General features: G+C 49.3%; 1 protein-coding gene across 1 annotated transcript in view; it reads right to left on the bottom strand.

The window, feature by feature from the left end:
• Positions 1–24,618, bottom strand: part of HAS2 (hyaluronan synthase 2) — a 36,627-nt gene extending 12,009 nt beyond the window's left edge. Inside the window, exons 1-2 of the mRNA XM_077351580.1 lie at positions 24,045–24,618; positions 177–803 (exon numbers count right to left, since the gene is read on the bottom strand). Coding sequence (XP_077207695.1) covers positions 177–803 — 627 coding nt within the window. The 5' untranslated portion in view covers positions 24,045–24,618. The remainder of the gene's footprint in view (positions 1–176; positions 804–24,044) is intronic.
• Positions 24,619–27,667: the final 3,049 nt, after the last annotated feature.

Genomic DNA, 27,667 nt, shown 5'->3' with positions numbered 1-27,667 from the left:
AAAGGGAAGCTTTTTCAATGGCATTGCTGTTTCCCAGCCGAGAGTCAAAGGGGTGCTCTGTTCGTAGAAGGACCGGGATGGGGCAAGCAACACCCAGCCCAAAAATGTACAAGACGTGCTTTCTTTGGAGGCCTGTTTGACTTGGCAGGGAGGGAGGGAGGGCTTTTAATACCTACCTGCACATAATCCACGCTTCTCCCCAGCGCTTTGAACGCCGTGTACATAACTTCTCTCTTCCCGCCCCATTTCTGCATGATGCACACGCTTTTGTTGGACAGGACCAGTTGAGTCACGTGCTGCATGCTGTCTCGATGGGACTCTTCAGACTCCTCGGGGCCTTTGTGGTGGAAATTATTCCTCCAGATGAACGTCGCGGATTTATCCCTGCCCATGATCTCGCTGAAAATGTCCATCATGTAAACGTCGTCTTCCGAATTCCCATCGATCACCATGATCACCTTAATTCCAGGGTAGGTGAGCCTTTTCACCGAAAGTAAACATTTCCGTAAGTAGTCGGGGTCCTCTTGGTAGGCGGCAATGCAAAGGGCCACCGTTTTGTTCAGCTTGATGGGCGTCTCAAGAGATCGCTTCATTTTCCGGTGCTCGAGGAAGGCAAAGAGGCTTTGGATGATGAGGTGCGAGGCCAGGATGGCCCCGTAGAGCCCAAACGAGAAATAATAGTTGTCCGTTTGGATGAACTGGTAGCCCACGATGTAAGCGGCTGAGATCCCAAGCAGAAGCGACACCCCAAACATTGTGGTCCCAAGTATTCTCAAGATACATAGAAATCTCTCGCAATGCATCTGCAACAGAAAGATCGCGGTCACTTAAGCACAATCATGGGACAACAGTACGAATTATCCATACATCAAGCTTCCCTTATACTGAACTAGTGACGAAGCCCGTTGCGAATACAAGGGACACTAGATTGAGGTAGTAGGGATGGAAGAACTCCGCAGACGGCCTCTCCCTCCTCCCAGAACCTGGAAAGGATGCAGGCTGGAGCCCCCAAGGCAGGGAACTCACCGGCTGGGGCAGCTCCCAGCAGGGGCAGCTTGGTCCATCAAGGCCAGCATGGTCTACTCAGTGGGGAACTCTCCAGGATCTCTGGTGGAGATCTTTCAAAGTACCTATTACCTGGTCCTTTTAACTGGAGATGCCAGGGACTAAACTTCGGACCTTCTCCATGCTGAGCAGATGCTCTGCTGCGGAGCCATGGCCCTCAAGACTGGGTCCTCATGGCAGTTTTCAGTGGCCAAACCCTTCTGTTGGCATCCATGGGTTAGACCTGCTAGAGCGTGTGGTCTGGCCCACAGTGGCAAGCACTTCAAGAAACTAACTTCTGAAGGGGAAAAAGGACTCCAGGTGGAAATACAATACAAGCAGCTATCGTATCAGGTCCAAAATGACTGCAAAAATGCATGTGGTCATTGGTTACACCTCGACCCAATCTGTACACAATGTTGGCATTCATTCGCTACTGATTACTAGAGACAGGGCAAATGTATCAAGCAGTGAGGGAGAAAAGCTCAAAAGCTCAGACAAATTTTCAGTCAAAAGAAGATGCCGTTCATAGGCATGGTAGTTTAACCCCTTCCTGACTTCTCTTGCTGATGATGCTCGAAGAGTTCCACCGAGTCTGCAAAAGGGAGCTCCTCCACCAGGTATTTGGGTAAGGTCAACCCGAACCACCACTTCCCACTGGCCCCCAAGCCTCCCTCCAACGGCAATCACTACGGATCCACCCAACCCACTGGGCCTTCAGTACGAGTTACTTAATGTTCTCCTCAGTATTCTACTGTTTTACAATGTTGTTTATCGCTATCTCTAGATTGTTGTTTATTGTTATCACCACATTATTACAAACTGTCTTGTTCCTGTTTCGTGTAAACTGCCCAGAGCTTTCAGGGAGGGCAGAATATAAATACATTAAATAAATGATGCTACTCAATATTACGAGCATTGCTCACTCTTGTTTGATTTGTTAGATTTGAGTCCCGTCAAGCTTAGAAACCAACAAAATTTCGAGTTACAAGCTTTTGAGAGCCACAAGCTCCCTTAGTCAGAAAGGGTGGATGGATTTCAACTGCATGTGCTTGACTGGGGCACCTTCTGTGAAGTTTGTTGCAGAAGGAAGCTGTGCTATGAATCAACTTATGAATGCAGGAAAATCAAATCAAACAGTTGTGGAGAGCAGCCATGTGGGTCTGCAGTAGAACAGGTAGGCTCGAGTCCAGTGGAGACCAACAAGAATTTGGGCTGCAAGGTTTTGAGAGCCAACACTCTGATGAAGGGACCAACTCTCAAAATCTTAAAGGTAAAAGGTAAAGGTATCCCCTGTGCAAGCACCAGGTCATGCCTGACCCTTCGGGTGACGCCCTCTAGCGTTTTCTTGGCAGACTCAATACGGGGTGGTTTGCCAGTGCCTTCCCCAGTCATTACCATTTACCCCCCAGCAAGCTGGGTACTCATTTTACCGACCTCGGAAGGATGGAAGGCTGAGTCAACCTTGAGCCGGCTGCTGGGATCGAACTCCCAACCTCATGGGCAGACAGCTTGACAGCATATATGCTGCCTTACCACTCTGCGCCACAAGAGGCTCAACTCAAAATCTTATATCCCCCAAATCATTATTTTGTCTGAGGTGCTGCTCAACTCGAATCTAGCTCTTCTTCTGGAGACAGACAGGGCAACCCTCTGAAAGTATTTTATTCGATTCGCTTTAAGTCATAACTCAGTTTCATTCCCTGCTTAGCTGTGGATTCACTTAAGACCTTGGAGTTCCTCCACATGTTAAATAATGGCAGAGAGCCCTGGCAAACCCTAAAGCTCAGGGATGGCTGAACTGTGGCTCTCCAGAAGTCTGTGGACTACAATTCCCATGACCCCTTGTGAGCTGTCAGGGTCTCATGGGAGTTGTACTCCATGGATTTCTGGAGAGCCACAGTTTGGCCACCCCTGCTCTAAGATGTGAAATTAAGACAGATGACACATGCCTGCAAAACAAACACTTGCAATCCTACGAATACTTACCTGGGGAAGAGCCCACTGAAAACAGTGAGACTTACTTTCCAGTAGACCTGCTTAGGCTCACTCCCACAGTCTCTGGCCCTCCATATCCCAATCTTAGACGTTGTTCCTTAACATGCTTTCTATGCCAGTACACGTTCTTCAGATAATCTGGGTTTCTTTCTCGATCAACACCACAGCGCCTGCCATGGCATTGTATTCTGCGGTCAGCATAGCCTGGGATACATTCGGCAGACAATTGAAAGCAGCTGCCGACAAGACGTGTGCCGGCTAAAACCCCGGATGGCGTCCTGAAAGTTGCCCAGCTCCTCTCCAAGAAATCAGTGTGGCAGAATTCTATTTCTCCCTCAAGCAACCATATTTTAGGGTGCACAAGCCAAAACCTTCAATTAACATTTTACCGGAAGGTGACAATGCTTTCAGTGAATTAGTGCATAGTGTCCTGTTTCAGTAATTAATGAAAATTCCATTATTTATAATGAAACTATCATTCATGGAAGGAAGACGGGCCCCTTAGTGTAGACGAGCCTTTCTCAACTTTTTTTCTTACTGTTGAGAACCCCTATAAACATTCTTCAGGCTTTGAGAAACCCCAGAATTGGCACGATTGTGCAGAATATGGTTGAAAAGCATAGCTGTGTACATGCCCACCAAGGCCTCTCCACTTCCCACCCTCTCCAGGCCCATCACTGGCCATTTTGGGAAGGGGGTGTGGTTTGATAGGACCATATATGGTCATATCACCCGATAAATGTTTAAACAATTCTGAAAATATATAAAAATTAACTCACACAGATTTGGGAAGTCCTTCCAGAGCTGTCAAGTAACCTCAGGGTTTCACAAAGCCCTAGTCAAGACAACCTGGTATAGACCGAGAATGTCTGATCTTGGGAGCTATAAGAATGGTCGATACCTGGATGGGAGACCACCAAGAATGACTGCTCAGGGTGGCAGGGATGAACTGCCTCTGTTCTTGCTCTCCTCGAAAGCCCCTTGCTGGGGTCGCCATAAATTCATTCTGACTCGAGAACACTTAAAGGTATCTCCTGTGCAAGCAGAGTCATATTTGACTCTTGGGGTGACGCCCTCCAGCGTTTTCATGGCAGACTCAATAGGGGGTGGTTTGCCAGTGCCTTCCCCAGTCATTACCGTTTTACCCAACAGCAAGCTGGGTACTCATTTTACCGACCTCGGAAGGATGGAAGGCTGAGTCAACCTGGAGCCACCTGCTGGGATCAAACTCCCAGCCTCATGGTCAGAGCTTCAGACGTTGGCTACCTTGCCATCCTGCGCCACAAAAGGCTCTTTGAGAACACTTGCATACACACAACCCATTCTTGGTCTGTGGCTTGCAGCTAGCCTTGCATCTGTCAACCTGGCGAGAACATTACCAGCTTGAAACCAGCTCCCCTGAAGTATGTATACACAGAGTTGTTGCATGTATTTTATTTACTTATTTATTAGATTTAGATCCCACTGCTATAAAGGCTCATCTCACGGTGGGTTACAATTAAAATATAATTCCCCACAAGATTAAAAATTAAAAACCCAACCATAATCTGCAGTGCCAAAGAGAGGATAAAAAAAAGGAGAAGCCCCCATCTCTTCCCCTCCCACCCCTCCCCCCTCCCAGTGCTTCAGGGAAAAATCCCATGGTGCCGATCATTCCAATACAGATTTTAGCAATTTGGGTGTAGACGTGGAGGGAACCCTAGTTCTCCACACCTTGGTCTCATCCAAAAGACTTGGTGGAAAAGTTCTGTGTTACAGGCCCTGCAGAACCACGACAGTTCCTGCAGGGCCCTCAGCCTTTCCGGGAGCTCATTCCACCAGGTTGAGGCCAGAGGTAAAAAGGCCCTGGCCCTTGTGGAGGCCAGGCATACCTCACGTGGGCCGGGAACCACCACCCACAAATTAGTACCTGCAGAGTGCAAACTCCTGTGGAGGGCATAAGTTGATAGGGGGTCCCCCAGATATGTGGGTCCCAGACCATGAAGAGCCTTAAGGGTTAAAACCAAAACCTTGAACCTGATCCGTGCTGCAACTGGAAACCAATGCAGCTGCCTCAGCACCAGCTGGATGTGGGCCCTCCATTTTGCACCAGCTGCAATTTCTGCATCAGGGCCAAGGGAAGGCCCATGTAGAGCGAGTTACAGAAGTCAATCCTGGAGGTTTTTGCATATTGGATCTTGGGTGTTGATTTTGTTTTGTAAAGGACTCTGAGTCTCCAAATAGGCAAACAAGAGAAAAGTATCCCAAATGAATGTATGAATGCTAGTTTACCTATACAGTATCAAGGCTGCTGAGAGTACAAAATTCTAAGCGTCCAGGAAACCCCACAAGATATCATAAGGGAAACAGTAACCCCCTGTGTTCTCAACAAGCATCTTGTTGCATTCTTTTGAATTTAAGGAGAATTGAAATTAAGTGCTGGGGAATGCCCAGAGGGACTTCTTTTGTCTAACAGCCCCTGCTGGCTCTCATCATGACAACATGGCACTATCATCTTGAGGCATTAGAAACCAAAATGACACTTATCACGGCAGCCCAATAATAATTTTTAAAACCCCTAAACCTGACAGCAGGTTATATTATCAGACAAGGCAATGCAATAACATGTCATGTAGCAGAACACATTATAATTACTGGATGAGAGTCAATTCCTTACTGGATGAGAGTCAATTCCTTCAGTACCAAGGAGAGCTCCTAGAAATAGCAGGAGTGGACTCAAGATCCATTCAGGGCCAACCCAATCTCAATAATGTATCAGACCTACTGTTGATACATGACAATGTCATCTCAGATGTTTAAAACTGGATCTGCTGCAGTCAGGTAGAAGGGGAGGTGAGGGGGATGCTGATATTAAGAACTAAAAGAGGCATGTCAATACAGGCAAAAGTCCCCAAGATGAGTGCAGTTTGCCAGGGTCACCTTTCCCAAACTGCCTGCCAGGAATGTTACATATGAAGAAGAGGAGCTGTTTTTTTTTTTCTACCCCAGTTTTATACTACCTGGAGTTTCAGAATGATCTACAATCACCTTTCCCTCCCTCTCGCCACAGCAGACTCCATGTGAGGTAGTTGAAGGCTGAGAGAGCACTGAGAGAACTGTGACTGGCCCAAGGTCACCCACCTGGCTTCATGTGGAGGAGTGGGGCATCAACCCAATTCTACAGGTTAGAGTCCACCACTCTTAACTGCTACAGCATGCTGGCTCTTCAGAGCCCTTCAGGATGAGACCAGTAGTCCATCTAGTCCAGCATCCTGTCTCACACCATGGCCAACCACAGGGCATAGTGGCCATCGCCCTCTCCTGATGTTAACTCCTAGCACTAGTATTCAAAAGTTCACTGCCTCCAAACATAGAGATCCCCTTTAGTCACCATAGAATCATAGAATCAAAGAGTTGGAAGGGGCGATACAGGCCATCTAGTCCAACCCCCTGCTGTACGCAGGATCAGCCCAAAACATCCTAAAGCATCCAAGAAAAGTGTGTATCCAACCTTTGCTTGAAGACTGCCAGTGAGGGGGAGCTCACCACCTCCTTAGGCAGCCTATTCCACTGCTGAACTACTCTGACTGTGAAAAAAAATTTTCCTGAAAAAAACCATGGCTATTAGCGAGGACTAGAACCACAACAAAAATGGTACCCAGCCTCAATTTTACCTCAGCAAGGTCCTCCAGAAAGGTATCAATCCCAAGAGTTTACGAGCAGTTCAGAGGAACCAAGAGGGATACTCTCCCCTAGGCCATTTCCCGATGCAGGTCATCTGTGCGGGTGGCCAAACAACAAAATGGGGACATAGTATGAAAGTTAAGACATGATTAAACAAGAGGAAGAAGAAGAGGAAGAGGAAAAAAGAAGAGATCTGGCTTTTCTACCACACTTTTCACTGCCCAAAGAATTATCAAGGCAGCTTCTAATCGACTCCCCTGCCTCTCCCCACAAAACACACTCTGTGAGGTAGGTGAGGCTGGGAGAGCTCTGGTAGGACTGCTTGCTTGGTTGTGCGCGGCCTTATCCAAATCGGCCGTCTGAGGCCAATTTGGACGCCGCCGCACACAACCCTAGTTAGAACAGCACTTATCAGGGCTGTGAGGAGCCGAAGGTCACCTAGCTGGTTGTATGTGGGGGAGCACGGAATCAAACCCAGCTCGCCAGATCAGAAGCCACCGCCACTCTGAACCGCTACACCACAGCAAAGAAAAGCGAAAATGCTACACTGAGTAAGCAAGGGAGTTCCTGCCCACATCGATATGTGCCTTGGAGTGCTTGCAAAGTGCTGTAAGCTCCTCCAGAAGTAGACATTCATGGAAATGATTAAAAATGTGTGGTATTCCTTTAAAAAAAAAAGGCATTGTTTATATTTTTTACAGGAAGACAGCCCATTCAATAATTTTCATAAATGTCTCTTTGGAGAGGATGTTACAGCCCCTCTCAAGCCCTGCAAGGCATACTTTGATGTGGACACGCGTCCCTCAGTCCTTCTGCTAAATAACAATGCAATGCTGGAGCTGTAGACCAGGGGTAGTCAAACTGCGGCCCTCCAGATGTCCATGGACTACAATTCCCATGAGCCCCTGCCAGCGTTCGCTGGCAGGGGCTCATGGGGATTGTAGTCCATGGACATCTGGAGGGCCGCAGTTTGACTACCCCTGTTGTAGACAAAAAAGGACGCTCACAATACGAAAGTTCAAAGATGGGCTTCGCGATAAAGGCCGCTTAGCCTCGCCGTCTTCAGGTGGTTGCCAGTTTTCTTCTTAAAACAAAGCTTTTCAAGCAGCCTGTGAGGATCCAGAAACCAAACTGCACTGACTCAGAAACGGTCACACCCTGCTGTAAATTTTGTTAGCTTTTAAGGTGCTGCTCTTCCCACTATATACACGAAACCCTTGGTCTGTTCGAAATGGAGCATATTGTGTAACATCTCTGGGAAACCTGGGAGGTCTTTTATGTGCATTAGGATTTTTTGGATACAACTACTAGCAGGAATGTTACAACATAATACCTATCTGTCCCCCGCTTGTCTCCTTATGCCCCCCCCCGCAGGGCATTTTGCTCCGGGGGTGGTAATTTGTTAGAGGTCCCTGGCCCTACGGAAGTTCGGCAGGCCTCAACCCAGCCTAGGGCCTTTTTGGTTAGAATCATGGAATCATAGAAGAGTTGGAAGGGGCCATACAGGCCATCTAGTCCAACCCCCTGCTCAACGCAGGATCAGCCCAAAGCATCCTAAAGCATCCAAGAAAAGTGTGTATCCAACCTTTGCTTGAAGACTGCCAGTGAGGGGGAGCTCTCCACCTCCTTAGGCAGCCTATTCCACTGCTGAACTACTCTGACTGTGAAAAATTTTTTCCTGATATCTAGCCCATATCGTTGTACTTGAAGTTTAAACCCATTACTGCGTGTCCTCTCCTCTGCAGCCAGCAGAAACAGCATCCTGCCCTCCTCCAAGTGACAACCTTTCAAATACTTAAAGAGGGCTATCATGTCCCCTCTCAACCTCCTTTTCTCCAGGCTGAACATTCCCAAGTCCCTCAACCTATCTCCATAGGGCTTGGTCCCTTGGCCCCAGATCATCCTCGTCACTCTCCTCTGTACCCTTTGTTCTGGCACCGACCTGGTGGAATGAGCTCCCAGGAGAACTGAGGGCCCTGACGGAGCTATCACAGGGCCTGCAGAATGGAGCTCTTACACCAGGTCTTTGGCTGAGGCCAGGACTAAGATCCATGGGGCCCCTCCTCAGGCTACACATTAACATTGAACGAATCTCCCCCCCCCAGGTGGATGGATGCTGGAAACGGGGAGGGGGGGTTGTCACTAATCTTGGGTTGTATTTTATGTTGATCTTATGAGGGTAGGGGTTTAAATGGGTTTTACTATGTACTGTAACCCCCCTCAATTTTACGGAGAGTGGTGGGCTCAAAATTCAACAAACGAACAAACCAATTAAGCAAACTATGGCAAACTTGACACACTGTTTGGATCGCTCCTTGCATGTTCTGTTGTAATCCATTCAGTTTGTTTTGCAAGTCAGTATTTTCCTCATACTGCAAGACGGGGGATTGCAGGGCCTGCAAGACAGAGCTCTTCCACCAGGCATTTGGTTGAGGCTGGGGTCGTAAGAACTTTGGACTCCTTTATACCTCTTGTACCTGTAGCCCTTCCACACCAAACACCCTATCAGCGCAACAGAGACCGCTGCTCAGGAAGTCTGAGGAGTCACATTGGGGAAAGTAGCCTATGGATTGTTGCCATCAATCGATTGTACTTGGGTTTTTATGTTGTTTTAATCTTTTGGGGGGCTTAGACTTATACCCTTTGATGGATCTTGAGGAGAAGAGTATATATAAGTTCATAGTAAAGAGACTGGAGGACACTGAATATCAAACCTTATTGTCGTTTACATCTCCATCTCCCCGTGTATGGAATATTATCCCATTATATAAAGTTACCCCCCCACACACACAAACCCCTTACCATTATTGAAGCTTACCCCAACAGGAAAGCTTTCATGCTTGCTCGGTTGAACTCTTTCCCTTCTAACGTTCTCTTAGGGAAGCTTAACCATATTCAATTAGCGGAGAGACTATGTTTTCATGGTTGTATGGTCCTTGATCTTCTTCCTCATATTATTCTGTTCTGCCCCAAAGTTCTCTTTATACCACTAGGTGATATCTGACATTCTGTCCTCCTTTCAATTCCATTTTGATGAAACTGCAATAGTCAATAAATTACTTCACAGCAAGGATCCTGCTCGAATTGCCCGTATTACAGCATTTTTGGGCAAGGCTTTTGGAATTAATTCCTTGTTTTTAACCAAACTGAGTAACTCTGTTTGATTTTTGATTTTATTATTTTGTATCTCCCTACCTGTATTGCTCATTATCCCAATAAAGGCTTCTGTATCTGTATCTACCGTATTTGCCGGCGTATAAGACGACTGGGCGTATAAGATGACCCCCCAACATTTCCACTCAATATATAGAATTTGTTACATCACATTACAGTACTATGGGCCACTATGGGCAGCTATGTCTATCCCAACTGAAGTGCACCCGGCATATAGGACGACCCCCCCCCCCACTTGGAGGCATGTTTTTCAGGGGGGGAAAGTAGCCTTATACGCCAGCAAATACTATATCTATCTTTTTTTTATGTCAACTGCCACTAGCTGGCTGTGCTGGGAGTGGCGGTGTATAAATATAAATAAATAAATAAAATAAACTTTGAGACTTCCCAGTGAACAAAGGTAAGATTTGAAACCGGGACCTCCCAGCCGAAATCTCATCCCACCAGTCACTACGTGGCACCACCTCCACTTTTAGTCCAAGCTTGCCAATAAAGCTTTCCGTGGCAAACCAGCTTCCGCAGTGGTGGCCCCTCATTCTGCTGGTACTAATATATTAGAAGGATTTGTGGCAGGGAAGGAGAGGGGGCAGCCAGTGTCTACAGTCGGCTTCCAACTCTTTTCAGGAGCAGAAATGCAATCGGACACCTTCTGGCATTCTTCGCTTGGCTGTCTCAGGAAACTCGGTAATACTAAACACTTTTGAGTTCTGCATGATCTAACAAGAATGCAAGATCTAACAAGAGTTTACGATGCTGACAGACCGTAATAATGAGTAAAGTGTAAAAAAAAAAGGGAGGCAGGCGGTGTGGATAAACTAGGTGGTGCAAAACGAAAAAAGAAAAAATTATATCAGAACTCTCCTTTTCAGTAGGGATATGGACCACATTCGGCCAGACACTAAAGGTTTGCCTTTGACCTTCGATGCAAGATTAAATTGTGAAAAAGCACAACCGCTTAAGGTGCTTTGTTGTAATTTCTCAAATAGAGTTCTCTCTCCTGGTCGGCATCTGCTGTGGGTTACTTTTAAGTGTACAATCTGTTCTTTTGCCAGTAAGAAACTGGAACGAAATATGATACAATGCTGGAACCAAGGTCCCTCGAATGTTGTACTCTGCTAATTACACCCATGGAAATGATAGCAATGTTATCAGCAGCGGACTTAACATTCCCCCCCCCCCACACACACACACACACACTATCTCTCTCTAAAGCACAGGGTCTTTGATTTGCTTTTTTTTTTTGCTTGCATACCTGTTCCTAGCATCTCCTCCTGCAACCTGATCCTATGCATATGCACCCTGAAAGCAGTCCCAGGTAATTGTGCATAGGACTGCAGCCTGGGGGGGGGGGGGAAGCATAGGCCGACACCCTCACTGCAGTCCTATTCCTTTAGTAAACCTACCCGTTCTTTCTCAGGATAACACATGGGACTTATTGCTTGCAGCTGCACCCACAGATTGTACAGCCTCCAAACGTATCCTTGAACGGAAGCCTCCGGTAGTGCAGCCAAAGAGATCTTCAAAAAACTCTCCCCCGTTCCCATTATTCATCTTTTCCTTGTATTTATCAAGGTCCATATGGACACTGATAATTTTCAGCCCACCATCTGTTGGCTCCATCTGATTTTAGAACTACGCCCTCTGACATCATGTACGCTTGAAGGACCATCCCTTTGAACGGCTGGGGGAAAAAAGCTCCTCTCTAACCACAGCCATACATGGCTCATCAAATGTTTACATTTCTGTCTGAAGACTTACAGCCTTTGGGGACGGGGGTAGGTGGGGAGGGAGACAAATGTAGGAACGCAATAATCCGAGCAGACCATGGGGCTAGAAATGATAAAACGCGGGACCGGTTTCGTTTCAGCGACCCCCGGGCTGCGTTTTCAGGAAGGAAGGAAGCGTCCAGAAATGTATTGCATGAGAGACCAAAGCTTCTTCCAGATTCCACGTCTTGAAAATTCCCAAAGACCAAAGCGATGCCTGGCAGCCACTGCAGAGTCACACCCACAATTTGTGGCCAGCCGTTTGACATGTTTGGGCTGCTTCATTCATGCATGTTGGCAATTTGGCCAATCGGCAACAAAGGACCCATAGCCGCATTGCCCTCTGATGATGCTGCGGTGGCATTTTGCTCTGACACACTGGGGGAGCCTGCCAGCCATGCGTCCTGAGCAATGCCATAAACTGTGAATTGGTGAGGTTGGGGGGGGGGGGGATGGAGATCTCCCACTGGACCAATCAATCTCTACATGATAGAGATCCGTTTCCCTGGAGAAAAAGGCTGCATTGAAAGGTGGACTCTACTCCATTGTAACCCGCTGACGTCTCTCCCCAAGTTCCATCCCACAAATCTACAGGTATTTTCCCACCCATTGTAGTCCATTGACATCTGGAGGGCCGCAGTTTGACTACCCCTGGCGTAGACTGTATGCAACTACACGTGTGCAATTCGGTACAGACCGTCCGAAAAGGACCTGAATAGATGTTGATTCAGACACTTTTTGGACTAATCCTGTCCGAAACAATCTTCCCCTTAAATTAAACTGCCCAAATCAGACTTTGCTTCGGTCTTGTTCCTAACCGTAGACCAGCCTTTCTCCACATTTTTGCCATTGAGAAACCTCTGAACCATTCTGCAGGCTTTGAGAAACCCCATAAGTGGCACAATTGTGCAGAATATGGTTGGGAGGCAGAGCTGTGGACATGCCCATCTAGGGACCCTCTCCTCCCCACCACTCATCACTGGCCATGTTGAGAGGGGGTGGGCGGGTCAACATGACCAATCATGGTCACATCACCCAATGGATTCTGAATGAATTTTAGAATTAACAATGAACTCCAACCCATTCAGGAAACCCTTTTGAGGCTTTCATGAAACCCTGGCTGACTTAAATAAATTTAAATAAAACAAGGGCACACTTGCTAGGATTGCTACCACCCCCACCCCGGCCACCAGTCATTTCCAAATTAAGGCTAGGAAACTCCTGGAGTTCTGGGAATTGGCCTGGTGAGTGTAGGGACCTCAGCAAGGCACGAGGCCCTGGAATCCACCTTCAGCAGTGTCTCTTTTTCTCCATGAGAAGTGATCTCTGTAGTTTGGACATTGGTGGGGATCATTCTGAGGAATCCCCTGTCCTACCTGGAGGCTGGCATCCCTAATCCATGTCAGTTGAAAGAGGCTAGGGATCATGAGGGGTGCTTCTGGATTAACGGCTTCAGGAAGGACTCTGGTGACTCCAAGGTCATGTTAAGGCACAAGTAAGAGTCCAGTTCCGAGTGAGAATTATATTCTTCAGCTATTATTATTATAATGATACGTTTTTTATTTATACCCCTCCCTTCCAATGCTCAGGGCAGGTAACATTAAAACAAAGATCAAAAATTTAAAGAACATTACAGTTTGTAACTTCGTGTCATTTGTGCCCCTGACTAGAACCCCAAAACAGGGGAGGTTTTGGGCAGGAGCCGATGGTCGACATTCCTTCTCCCCTCCTCCCCTAGTGGGGAGGCCAGCTTTTCTACGGTAGATCTTATTTCTGGCCTCAGCCACAGGCCTGGTGGAATATCTCCATTTTACAGGCCCTGACTAACTGGTTTAGGTCCCGCAGGATTCTGATCTCTTGTGGGAGCTCATCTCACCAGGATGGGGTCAGGGCTGAAAAGGCCCTGGCCCTGGCCAACTTCTCCGCTTTCACAATTAGCACAGAAAAAAAGCCTTGCCAAAACTTCCTTAAATTTGCTCATTCTTCCGTTAATTTTGGAAGCAAACCTCCTTCCTTCCTCCCTCCCTCCGTCGTCGTCTTTCCTTCCTTCCTTCCTTCCTTCCTTCCTTCCTTCCTTCCTTCCTTCCTTCCTTCCTTCCTTCCTTCCTTCCTTCCTTCCTTCCTTCCTTCCTTCCTTCCCTTGTCTCTCCTTCCTTCCTTCCCTTGTCTCTCCTTCCTTCCTTCCTTCCTTCCTTCCTTCCTTCCTTCCTTCCTTCCTTCCTTCCTTCCTTCCTTCCTTCCCTTGTCTCTCCTTCCTTCCTTCCTTCCTTCCCTTGTCTCGCCTTCCTTCCTTCCTTCCTTCCTTCCTTCCCTTGTCTCTCCTTCCTTCCTTCCTTCCTTCCTTCCTTCCTTTCTCCCTCCCTCCCTCCCTCCCTCCCTTCGCTGTTTTGTTTTAATTTAGCAAAGACTGCTATATACACACGAAACAACGTGTGGTATCGCCAGAGGAGGGGAGCCTCCAGCCCCAGTGAGTCCCAGAGCTGCATGAAAAGGCCTTGGGTTGTAGCTGGTTAAGCCCCTTGTTTCAAATGAATCAGACAGAGAGAAACAATTTTGGCTCCCTCAGCGTCTGCGGGACCTTTGCCACTTATTTAAAGCAGGGCTCCAGTCTGTGGGAATATATATTTACTCCAGCAGGTTTTTCATCAAATGGGGTTTGTGAGTTTAGCCAAAGATTGCAGGCTTGGTAACAATGTGATCATTAAAAGCCTTCCTGCTGCCTGCACTGCTATATTATAGCCATCCCGTAGTTCTTTTTTATTAAGCACAAAACACATACTGTATAAGGAAAACGGTGCATGGGACTGATCCATGGGAAAGGAGCTCTGGAAGGCCCTTCATGGTCTCCCGTTTAGCCTGACTGACCAAGCAGAGGTTGTTTGGGAACATATAGGAAATGACCAGTTGGATTAGACGAAGGTCCCATCTAGTCTAGAAGAAGGAGGTTTGGTTCTTATATGCTGCTTTTCTCTCCCTGAAGGAGTCTCAAAGCAGCTTCCAATCTCCTTCCCTTTCCTCTCCCCACAACAGACATTCTGTGAGGGAGGTGAGGCTGAGAGAGCCCTGAGATACTGAAGAAGAAGGGAGAAGAAGAAGGAGGGAGAAGCGGAAGAAGGAGGGAGAAGAAGAAGAAGGAGGGAGAAGAGGGAGGAGGGAGGAGAGAGGAGAGAGGAGGGAGGAGAGAGGAGAGAGGAGAGAGGAGAGAGGAGAGAGGAGAGAGGAGAGAGGAGAGAGGAGAGAGGAAGAAGAAGAAGAAGAAGAAGAAGAAGAAGAAGAAGAAGAAGAAGAAGAAGAAGAAGAAGAAGAGTTGGTTCTTATGTGCCGCTTTTCTCTACCCAAAGGAGTCTCAAAGCAGCTTACAGTTGCCTCCCCTTCTTCTCCCCACAACAGACACCCTGTGAGGGAGGAGAGGCTGAGAGTGCCCTGAAAGGACTGCTCTGTGACAACAGCTCTATCGAGACTGTGATGAGCCCAAGGTCACCCGAGCAGCTGCACGTGGAAGACCGGGGAATCAAACCCTGTTTGCCAGATTAAAAGCCGCTGCTCTTTACCACAAAACCATATCTGCAGCCCCTGTAACATGCAAACAGGACTAAAGTTAGTGGCCAGTGGTAGCAAGTAACAAATCCCACACACTAGTTGCCAACTCTGGGTTGGGAAATTCCTGGAGATTTGCTGATGGACCCTGGGGAGGGCAGGATAAAGGGAGGGGAGGGACCGCCGTGGTCTTTAATGCCACATAACCTGCCTTTTGAGGAAGCCACTTTTCCCCTGCCTTCTGCCATCTGGAGACCACCTGTAAATCCAAGAGATTTCCAAGCCCCCACCTGGAGGTTGGCAACCAGATCTTTGGTTGGGGGAGCAGTTCCTTTTTCTGGGCTGAATCATTTGCTACTCAGCTGCGCTGTAACCCTTGATTATGACAGTCTGGTTGCATGAGAGGAGTTTTCTTTTCTTTTTCTCCAGGCGGTTTTGTAGCGTCTAAAATTCAGTTTCTGTAGTCGCTCTCTGGCTGTAATTAACTGCACAATTTGGGGGTGGGGGCGGGAGAGAAGTAACATCATGTGACACCTAACTGGAAAGCAAGAAACCCAAGCCGTTACCTTCCCCTCTCCTCCAGCCCTTCCCCGTTTTATGCGAACAATGGATTAGCATGGAGGCTGAACAATATCCGCTGATATCGTTCCAAATCTGGAAGGGTTCGGCTGCCAAATGATCTCGGCTACAGTCCTAAACGGTTAGCCCGTTGAAACCCTACAAAAGTCGGCAGACTGTATTAAGCAGTGGAAAATTAGAAGCCCCGTCTAATCGCTTGAAACTTGATGTGTGATGTGCGATTCTGAAATGGGGTATTTGGCACCAGAGAGCCAGAATTCCCTCAGCAGACAGGAGTGCTGGTTCCCAGCTGCAGCTTGGCCCGGGTCCAGCAGCCAATCTGCTCGGTTCAAATTTGATAAGCCTACAAAAAGGGGGAGGGGGGCACGACGGCTGGAGCCATTCCAAGCAGCAAGTAGATCCTACTTGAGGTCAAACACAGCACTACCAGGAAATCCCTGCTTCGTTCCTCTAGCCTAGTTCAGCCTCCGACAAATGGAACGAAAGCGGGGTCCACAAAGTATTTTTTTAAACAGCGTCCTGAGACTGTAATCTGGAAAATGCTCCTTCACACCTTTATAGATTTATATCCTGCTTTACTCCCCATGAGCAACGCAAAGCGGCTTATAACAACTTTCACTTGTCCTCCATTTTGTCCACGCAAGAATTCCGTGCTGTGTTTACGTTGAAAGTGGTGCAAGGTCACCGAGCAAGCATGCATGGCAGAAGGGTGGTTCAAAGCAAGGTCCCCAAGACCCTAGTCTGACCCTAACCACTATACCTGCTGACTCTGGGTGTTATAGAGCATTATGGGAGGGGACACAGCTTCCACCTGTGATGGCTTTCCTTGTGAAGCTAGCTTTCCTAGAGTTCTCCCTCCCCATGTTCTTCATTTATAAATCCCCCTTCAATTATCTCTTGAAAACATTAAAAGAAGACCGACATGCAGCTTTCTTTTACTCAGTGTGGGTGTCTGTGTTAAGAAGAGTTGGTTTTTATATGCTGCTTTTCACTGCCTGAAGGAATCCCAAAGTGGCTTACAATCGCCTTCCCTTCCTCTCCCCACAACAGGCACCCTGTGAGGTAGGTGGGGCTGAGAGCTCTAAGATACCTGCTTTGCAAGAACAACTCTAACTGGACTGCAATGAGTCCGAGGTCACCCAGCTGGCTGCATGTGGAGGAGCAAGGAATCAAACCTGGCTCACCAGATTAGAAGCCACCACCCTTAACCACTATATCACTTCTGTCTTATATGCCCCTATAAATTAAAGCATCCTAGGGTTAACAGCCTTGCTCACGTCTTGCAGACCGAGGGCCTTGACTGCATCCATCCATCTCATGTTGGGGCATCCTCTTTCCGTGCTGCCTTCCACTTTTCCTAGGGTTATGTATGTGGACACAAGGGTAGCAATATGAACCATTGCGCAAATGAAGGCTTGTAAAAAGGACCAGTCAGGGACTCTAAATTCTGGACTCTGTGGACCAATCATAGTGCCATGTCAAGGGCCGATCAGAGCTCATGGCAGGTCCACTGAAATGTTATCAAGTCCATGTTTTCAAAGACCTTGTAGTCTGTGTCTACCAAACCTGCAGACATATTCCCTAGCACGATTGCCTCTTCCAGGACTCTTCTCTTCTCATATTGTGGCTGGACTATGAAACTGTCGCTGTAGTCAATTTTGCTACTCAGGAGAGTTCAGGCTTGTACTCAGGCCTGAAGTAAATATATCCCCTACTTTGCACGTACAGTTTAAGCTATTCATAACCCAGAGTGTTCTGACATGCGCAGGTAGCATTGGAAATGCAAAGGCTGATGTGGATTTCCCCCCTCCCCCCACTGCTGCTTCTTGGATGTTTGGCAGCAGCCCCAGTTCTCAGGTATGGGCCTGTTACCAAACATCGAGGCCGGCCAGATTCTGTAAATAAATTGGCCTCTTCATACAAACCAGTGGCTCCTGCTTTAAAAAATGAGAAGAAAAGTAAAGGCAGCTCTCTCTTCTCTCAAAGCTGCCCCCAAGACACAAATGAATACCAAGGCTCACCTGGCCCTTCTCCTTTCCTCCATTTTATCTTCACAACAACCTGGTGAGGTTGGTTAGGCTGAGAGTCTGTGACTGGCCCCTAGTGAGCTTCCTCGGCAGAGGTGCGATTCAAACCCGGTTCTCCCAGTTACTAGTTGACTTGCTGCTGGTGGAAGAAACACTTCCATGGGCGGAAGGTCCCTTAGGCTGCGAACAGCTTCCAGATTTATCGATCTGAGTGGTAGGAAACAGGATGCTACTTGTATCCAGCAAAAGCGCAGAGGGGGATGAAAATGGACTGAGCACCGCTGTTTGTTCAAAATCCAATGCAACACCTAGTGCTTCCCTCCCTAGACATACCACTGCTCAGAAAATTGTTTGCAAAACATCTCAGAGAAGTGAAAATTCAAGTGGGGGACAGAATCAGAGTGATTTAGCACAAGTGGCTACCAGTCTTTTCCTTCCATTTCCACTTGCACTGCAGTCCCGGCGCAAGCAGAAATGTTGCTCTCTGTTCAGCCTCGTGGCCATATTCTCAGCATGTCAACATTTCTCCCCCGCCCTCCTTTGGAAGGAGACAACTGAATAAATCCTGCCAACATAATGATGCAATGGGAAACAGTTATGTCAAGCGCAGAGTTTAAGGGCACATCTAAGATACGGTGTGTTAATGTGACAAACGTGGGAAAATCCATATGAACAGATCCATTAGAGAGCTGCCACTGGTTGTGATGTCCTGGTTGAGTGCATGTGCTGCATTTTAGCAGAAGGAAAGGGTGAGTGGGGGGGGGAGTGCTTTAAAACAACTCCTGACATTTTGGGAGAGAAACAGTGATGAGCACTAAGACTCAACTCTGGCCAAACCAGCGTTAAGACAATTTGTTTGACCTATTTCACGGCACTCCGCAAACATGTTTCTTCAAGGGCATCCAAGGAGACCCAGTGCTCAGTTCTGAAGCACAGCAGAGCGCTGATGTGAAAGCAGGCCAGAGAAATCGGCTCTCAGGACTCCAGAATCGGCTGCAACCCAGAGGCAGTACAACCCATTGTTAAGGGAATGCTGCCAACAAATACTGGCTGGGGCTCATGGGAATTGTAGTCCATGGACATCTGGAGGGCCGCAGTTTGCCCACCCCTGCTGTTGAGTTTAGCACTTCCCTTGCAAATTGACTTAACAACTCATCTATATGCATCAGGGATACAGGGATGCTCAGAGGGTACGGATTCATGTTCACACTCGCTGGAGGCGCACGTAAACTCTATGGGGACATGTGTCGGTTGAAGTGGGCTGGACTTTCTTTCGGCAGCCGAGCAAATTCAGCCCGCCTTTTGAAGTACAAATGATTCCCAGGGTTCATTCATTATGAACATAAAATAGCTGTCAGCATTCCCTTTCCCTCCCCTTCCCCCCCCTTCGACTTTTAACAGCCAATGGAGAGGAAACTGAACAGTTAGGTTACATCTGTAGGGCTTTACGGCCCCAGAACAGTTTGCCTTCTCGTGCTACACGTTTATCACTTCCAGATTTTACATGCCATTGATCTTCGCGGCAGGGTTCAGACGGAGCCGACGTCAGGTTTCTGTTTTAAGTGCAAATTAAAGAACAGGAGAAGCCAGGCTTCAATAACGCTAAAATATCAGGCTATTATAAACATCAAAACAGCTGTGCCTTCTCATGTCCTGGGACAGTCCCGATATGGGGTCTCCCATGCAGTGCAGATTTCATGAACGGGGTGCGGGAGGGGGCTTCTGAACTTTATCCCTCCCCTCTAGCTGTGGAGCACACTTCAGCACATGAGGCTGCCTTGCTTGGTCCAGCCAGGTCAGTATTCCCAGAATGAAAGAGAAGCCCTGCTGGATCAGGCCAATGGGCCACCCGGTCCAACGCTCTGAGTCACACAGTGGCCACAACTCAGGTGTTATCGAGAGGTCTGCCAGTCGGACAAGAACTCCAGAAGCCCCCCCCCATTTTTGCCCCCCAAGTACCAAGATTATAGAGCATCATAGTCACTGGCAGAGTGTACCATCTAGACCAGGGTTACATGAAACCCTGAGGTTCTGGATGACCCCAGAACGGTTTCCTAAATTAGTTAATTAATTTTGTATATATATATATATTTAAAATTTGTTGATATGTCCATGTATGATCATGGCAATCTGCCCCCCCCTGCCCAACTGGCCAATGAGGGGTCTGGAGGGGGTGGGAAAGGGAGGGGTCCTGGGTGGGCATGTCCACAGCTCTGCTTCCCAACCATATTCTGCACGATTACACCACTTCTGGGGTTTCTCAAAGCCTGAAGAATGTTTCAGGGGTTTTTCAATGCCCCCCCAAATTTAAAAAGGCTGATCTATACCTTGTGGCTAAGATTCAAATGGGTCGCTGTGTTGGTCTGAAGTAGCACAATAAAAATCAGCGTCCAGTAGCATCTTTAAGACCAACAAAGATTTATTCAAGGTGTGAGCTTTCGAGTGCTTGCACTCGAAAGCTCACGCCTTGAATAAATCTTTGTTGGTCTTAAAGGGGTTACTGGACTCTTATTTTGTAGCTAAGAGCCACTGATGGCCCTCTGTTCCAAAAGGAAAGGAACTACTACTTTGTGCATGTGGAATTCACTGCCAGGGAATGTAGTGTGGGCCATAGAAATGAACAGCTTTAAAAAGGGGGGGGGGAGAGGAGTGAGATAAGATTAGAGTTTGTCTATCAATGTCCAATAGCCACAGTGACTGAGGGGAACTGCCACATTCAGAGGCCCTAATCCTCTGAATCCCAGAGGCAGAAGACAACATCAGGGGAAGGTCTCGGCCTCTAGAGCCTGTTGCCACCCACAAAGAGTCAGGAGGCTAAACAACACGGACCATTGGTCTGATCCAGCAGGGTTCTTCTCAAGTTCTTATACGTCTCTCCAGTCCTCTCTGGAAGCTGTCTGTGCTTGCAGCAGCCACCATTTCCTGCAGCAGTACATTCCACTGTTACTTGTCTACTCCGGCCCTCAGGCTGAGGTCTTTCCCATCACCAGCTACCTCAGTGGTTCCCAACCTTTTCAGTACGGTGACCCAGAAGACCAAATGTACTTTATGCAGTGACCCATCCAAGACTTGCTCACAGTTTATGGCATCACAGGCATATTATTACCTGGGCACTCCTCTGTTCCGGCATTCCATTTTCTAGCATGTATAAATGCTAGAAATGGGGGGGTAATGGGGGGGTAAACAAAAAAATCACACAAATGATGCAGCTGAGACAAGCATAGACAGCTGCAGCTGTAGGGGGCATCAGAGGATATGTGTATTTAGTATAGTTAGATTAGGAACTTCCTCATGCTTTTTCAAATAATCTCCTATAGCAGGGGTAGTCAACCTGTGGTCCTCCAGATGTTCATGGACTACAATTCCCATGGACATCTGGAGGACTACAGGTTGACTACTCCTGTCCTATAGTGCAGGGGTAGTCAACCTATGGTCCTCCAGATGTCCATGGACTACAATTCCTATGAGCCCTTGCCAGCAAACGCTCATGGGAATTGTAGTCCATTGACATCTGGAGGACTACAGGTTGACTACCCCTGTCCTATAGTGTCTTGACTGGTTCATTTAGAGACTTCCTTCTCCTTTGAACACACTTCTTTCTGCTTTCAAGACATAGACAGCTAGTCAGAGTGCTAAGATCTCTCTTCTCTTCTTTACAAAGCTTTTCTCCTCTCAGTGCCATTTATTCTCTCAGCAGCAGTTGCTGCAACCACCTTAGCATACTTAAACACTATCAACACAAAGGGATGAATGCTTCCCAATGTGACACAGAATTATCAGTGTGTTAATAATGTAGAAACAAAGAGTTTGGGTCCAGTGGCATCTTTAAGACCAACAACATTTTCTTCTGGGCGTGAGCTGCCATGTGCAAGCACAATTCTTCAGGAAGCTGCTGTTTCTCAGATCCTCATCCAGCATCTGGTTGTAATAACACCGGCCTGCCTTACAGGGCTGTTGGCAAGGCCATGAAATCTTATACCTTGAATCAGATGCTGTGAGTCTTAAAGGCGCCGCTGGACTTAAACAGACTCAGGGACAATTTAAAACAGTATCATCATTATTATATATTATATATCACATAATACTATGAGAATTAAAGAGACATTCAGGGCTGCCCTGTGCATCCGGGGCGCAAGTCCCCCGCCCCCGGAGTCGCGCGCGCCGGCAGAAGTCCCGCTCTCGCTGGGGGAACCCCTGCCCAATGACTCTGGCCAATCAGGAGGGGGTGCGGCGCCGCGTCACCCGGCAGAGGCGGGCTCTCCCGCGCCATGACCTCATCGCCGGCATTCCCGGCTCCTCGTCCGCGCCGCGCCTGCCACGTGGGTGCCCAGCCAGGCTGCTGCGGCCGGACGCGGCTCGCTCGGCAGAAGGAGCCGGGGACGCCGGGGCAGCGCTCGGGGCCGGCCTGTCGCCCCTTCCCCTCCTCCCCGCCGCTCCAGATGGAGCCGCTCCAGCTGACAAGGGTAGCCGGACCGTCGGGGAGCTGCGGAGGAGCCCGTCGGCCTCCCGTCCAGCGCGCTACGGAGGCTTGGCGAAGGAGGCCGTGGGCGAGCGCTCGCCCTTCCCCGAGGAGAGAGAGAGGGCGGGCGGGCTGGAGGGGGCCGGTCCCGGCGCAGAAGCGGCGGGGAGGAAGCGAACAATGGCGTGGCTTCTGGCCAGGGGATGGAGATAGGCATCTCGGAGCCAAAGCGAGCCTCTCCCTCCTTCGCTTGGCCCAGCCTCCCCCTCGGCTAAAGCGACCAGCCGTGCCCGTGGGAGCCCTCCAGGGGCTTTCGTCGGCTCTCGGCCGTCCCCAAGGCCCTCCGCGGGCCGCCTTTCGGTTGGGCACGGCCACGCCTCCCGTCTGCGCTCAGCAGCCACCGGCCCAAGGTCTCGGACGGCTCCCGAACTGGAGCGACTCCGTCCGCGCACCCGACGGTCAGGTAGACCGCCCCTGAACGTGGAGGCTCATCTTTCAAGAATCTACCCCATTGGGGGTCTTTAAGCCATTTAAATTCGCGGCCGTCGCCACATCTTGTCGTGAGTTCCAGAGGCGAGTGGCCGGAGTAGTCGGGATCCTTAAGGCGCTTGCGTCTGCCCTGCCAGCTAAGCTCATAGAGTGATTCGGTACCCCCCCCTTCAATAATAAAAAAAGAGGTGGGAATTTGACACCCGCCCCCTCCCTTCTCTGTTCGCTCCTTCCCCGGTTCCGTCTCCCACTCCCAGCCATTTGAAGAGGGGAAGGCGGAACAAAGTCACGTTTCATGTTTTCACAAGTGTCTAAATAGCTACAGTGTCTGCAGTCCAAGGGGGAGGGGGGGGGAGAGAGCCCCGCCTTCCGGGACACGGCCGCCTCTGAAACCTGGAGCCGGCTCAAGGGCTTCCACCTCTAAAGGGCCTTTATGACTTGGAAAAAATTTTCCCCAAGAAAAGCCTGTCTAAATTGCAGGGGGGAAATACCCCCCCCCCCAAAAAAAAAACGATCACCGTCCCGCTCGGTCAACACAACGCGCTTACTCGCGAGCAATCCCGCTGGTTTCTACGATGCTCCCCCTCGGGATCCACAGGGGGTCCTTACTCGCGAGTAGTCCCACCGGCTACGCTAGTCCTAAGGGCGGAGGGGTGGACGGGAAACGAACCCTTCTTGGACTTAAAAAAAAAAAAACAGAACTCGAGAGCATCGCTTTGATTACCATGGGGGCTTACACGCGAGGAAGTCCAACGCATTCTCAGCCTTTGCTAGAACGTGGCCGGAAGAAGGCGGCCAGGATCCAGCACCAAATTTAAGTTCCGTGCCATTTATACCCGTGGAGCTGGAGCCTCTCCCCCCCCTACTCTGAAGTAGACCCCACCGCGACGCCAACGGGGCTCACTCCCCAGTAAGCGCGCAAGGCGGCGTCCTGAGAGGCGCGTCCCTCTGGCTGGATCGCGTCCAGCCCGCGCCCGGCGGCTTACAAGTGGGCAGCGAAAGTGTGCAGGGCCCCAGGTGGAGCGAGGCCCGCCCCTGCAGCCAGTCATCTTTTGGACAAGCCTCCCTCCGAAAAGCGACTCGGCCGAGCGCTGCGCTCGGAGAACCTCCGTTTCGACGGCAGTCTCCTCGGGGCAGAGACCTCTTCGGTCGCGCCGTCCCGCCCCCCCCCCCCCCCGGCCCTTTCAATACAATTTAAGTCAGGGGCTGCCGGTGCACGCTCTTCCGCCGCGTCCAGCCCCACATGTGGCAGCCCACATCACCGACCCCCCTCCCCTTCCCCCCGAGATCCCCAAAAAAGCCACTCACTTTGCCGCCGCGCCGTCCTTTCGCTCATCCAGGGGCTTCAAGATGCCGGCGGTGCGCCTCCGGGCTCGGTAGGTCCAGCCAAATCGGCCCGCCCTCCTTTGCGCCTCGCCGGAGAAAGCCGCGGATCAACTGGCGCTGCCGGCAAGGCTCGGGCAGGGCACGGACCCCAGCGGACCCATGCAAAGAGCCACCGCCTGGGATCCGGGGGCCCTACACGGCCAGATCCGCACTGCCGAAAACTGCCTCCCCGGGAGGCGACCGAGCCCCGGGCGGATTCTCCAGGCGCCCGCAGAAGTTGCAAGAAAGTGCAGAGCGGCGCCGCATCAGTAGGAAAGTCTCTTTGGTCCGCGCTGAATGAAGCTTCTATCTCCCGGTTGGCGGCGGCGGCGGCTTCAGCAAGTCGCGGCAGCAGCAGCTGGATAATATTTTCCAAACGTCTTTTGCTCTCTCTCTCTTTTTTCTCCTTCCCTCTCTTTTTTTCTCTCTCTCCCTGCCTGCCTGCTTGCCTGCTTCCCTTCTTCTCTTGGCTGTCGCTTTTCTGCCTCCTCCAACTTAAGGGGTCTTTTAACAAGTCAGACTTGGAGCTTGTTTTAATAGGGTGGAGAGGAGGGGGGAGGAGGGGAGAGGGAGGGAACTCCTGTAAAGGGGGGGGGGGGAGAGAGAGAGAGCGCCAGAGAGAGCGCTGCCCATTCAGGGTTGCATCGGAGACCAGTTCAAACTCGAGTGAATTCAATTAAGTTAATTGCAAACATTTGCAAAGAAATGCAATCCCCGCACATACACACTCACACACACACAGCCCGCCGCCACCTGATTTCCTCTTCGTGTAGTGGAAGGAAAAGGGGAAGAAACCCCTTTGGAAACCCCCCTGCCCCCTCCCTCTCCGAAATTGTAAATGCGGGTCGTGGCAGGAGCTTTCCCTTCTCCTTGGGCACGGCTGCCTTGAGTCTGCTTGAGCTAGCCCAGGTTGGCAAGACAAAAAGGGAGCCGGTTGGAGGTGGCTTCAGATGCTGGGAAGGAGATAGAACTGATTCATGCTTTCCCAGACTAGGAGGCTGTCTTTGGGGGGTGGGGGCAAGGGGGCAAGGGCCCAGAAACACACTTTTCAATGCTTGAGCCCTGAATCCCTTTTTGCATAAGAAACCCCAGGTGCCAAAGTTGGCACGTCTGCTGGTGCATGCGTGCATAGATGCTAACATGCTCCTGTCTGTCTGGCGCCGCTAACTGTGGTACTTGACTCGCAGTGCCCAAGGAGATGTGGATTTCAGGGCCAAGGTTTTTGCAGGTAATTGGACAATCCGGATAGCCGCTAGATGGGGAATGGTGTGGTCGTTGCAGGGGTAGTCAACCTGTGGTCCTCCAGATGTCCATGGACACCAATTCCCATGAGCCCCTGCCAGCGTTTGCTGGCAGGGGCTCATGGGAATTGGAGTCCATGGACATCTGGAGGACCACAGGTTGACTACCCCTGGTTTATGACACCAGTTTTTGTATGTAGCCTGGACTGCAGTTTTTTTCTTTTTAAAAATGTAATCCAGCTGTTGTGCTTTATGGGTATTGTTTATGGGTATTGACTTTAGGGCATTGTTCTCCTAATTTTGTAATCTGTTTTGAGTCTCAGTGCGAAAGGGAGCCTATGTACATAGAGATGGAACTCTCTGATAAGGTGTGCGGAATACATAGGATGCGCTCTGTACAATGTGCATGAGAAATAAGAAAATCTCAATGCACACTTTGCCAGTGGTTTCTGCTAGCGTGGGGGGGGCTCTTATCAGCCCAGTAGAACTGGTAATTTCAGTTCTTATCCCTTATGCCCTCATGCCTCCTACACAAAAGATACCATCTATCTAATTACTGCCCTTTGATACTTGAATTGGCTTTTTAGAACACACATTTGGGGAGACAGCCGTCCTGAGGTTTATTTTTGTAGCCCCGGAGGAGGTTTTGAAGAAAACTGGCCACCAGGTGTCACTGTTTAGAAAATAATAAGCATAGATGTTCAGTGTGGCCAAAGGTCACAGTATTTTTTGCTAAGACGTATGCGCATGGCAAAACCAAGTGGGAAGCATATATCCGTCTTGTGTCCCTTGGAGCAGATCCAGCTCAAGGCAGCAGCAACGCCGAGTGAGTTAAATAGATCAGGATTACATCGCTTAGCAGTGGCTCAGATTCATTTAGCATGTGAAGCTTTTAAACGGGCATGGATGTCCATAACTGATTTTGTCCTCTGAATAGAGGCTGGGCAAACTCCCCGTGTCCTGCTCCAGAAAGTGTCTCAGGAGTCTTTCTGGACTGTTTTGCTTTCCCAGACATGTGATGTGTAATGTTTTAATCTCCTCCAAAGTGACAACTTTCCCTTCCCTCACAGCAGTAGGATGGCAAACAACTTGGTAGCTTGGAGCTTGAAACATATTGCATGCCCATGCTCTGCGGCTTAACCAGTTGTTGTCTGGGATTCGCCCCTATAAACCCAGCACAATTAGATTAGGCCACTGGGCAATGATAGCTGGGTTTATGGCTTCTTTATTATTTATTTAGAAAAGTCTGTAGTCCCCTGAGGGTTTGCCCACCCTGGTTTGGGCAAATTCTGGAGATTTGGGGGGTTGAACGTGGAGAAAACAAGGACTTCAGTGGCGTACAGTGTCATAGAATTCACCCTGTAAAGCAGGGATGGCCAAACTGGCTCTCCAGAAGTCCATGGACTACAATTCCCACAAGACCCTGCTGATGTTCTGACAAAGGCTCATGGGAACTGTAGTCCATGGACGTTTGGAGAGCCACAGTTTAACCACCCCTGTAAAGCAACTGTTTTCTCCAGGGGAGTGGATCCTTGTAGTCCTAAAGTCAATTCTAATTCCAGGAGTCATATTTCTGTGGCTGAAACCCACACTGCTTTAATAGCCAGTCTGTTGCAGCCAGTCTGCTGGACTACAGCTGGGGACACATGAGTTGGAGTCCTTGTTTGTCATGAAGCTTAGGCAAGTTGTTCTGTCTTCTCCCTGGACGATGGGAGAACCATGTATGCTCCTTGGAGGAAGGGCTACAGGCAATTCATGGCCATACAAGCATCCCCAGTGGTCCTGGTGGGCCCTGACCTGGATATCCCAGGTTAAGTCCAATCCCATCAGATCTCAGGGCCATCAGATCTCAGGGTATTTGGATGGGAGAATTACATCCTGGCTCTAGGGCTGTGGTTCTCAACCTTCTTAATGCCGTGACCCTTTAATACAGATCCTCATGTTGTGTGACCCCCAACCATAAAATGATGCAAGGGTCCTTTCACAGAAATTAAACCGAAACTGACCAATGGTGTAAAGAACCATTGTTCATGATTGTATATCAATTGGTTTTTTCCCTGGGGTTTCTCAGTTCAGCTCTGCCTCTTGACCCACCATGCCGATCTCGCTTTTTTCCGCTATTCCAGACAGATGAATGCTCTATCTCAATCTACCCTGCAAGGCTGTTCTGTGGATGCCCCCCCCCGGCCAAGCTGCTTGTCTTGCCGCGACCCCTGCAAAAGGGTCATTCGACCCCCAAAGGGGTCCCGACCCCCATGTTGAGAACCACTGCTCTAGGGAGTATATAGGGACCAAGCTGCACTGAGGTCAATCAATATTTTAATA

This window comes from Paroedura picta, chromosome 9 (genome assembly GCF_049243985.1).
Source record: "Paroedura picta isolate Pp20150507F chromosome 9, Ppicta_v3.0, whole genome shotgun sequence".
NCBI classification, from domain to species: Eukaryota; Metazoa; Chordata; class Lepidosauria; order Squamata; family Gekkonidae; genus Paroedura; species Paroedura picta.
This window is presented reverse-complemented; position numbering and strand designations above follow the sequence as displayed.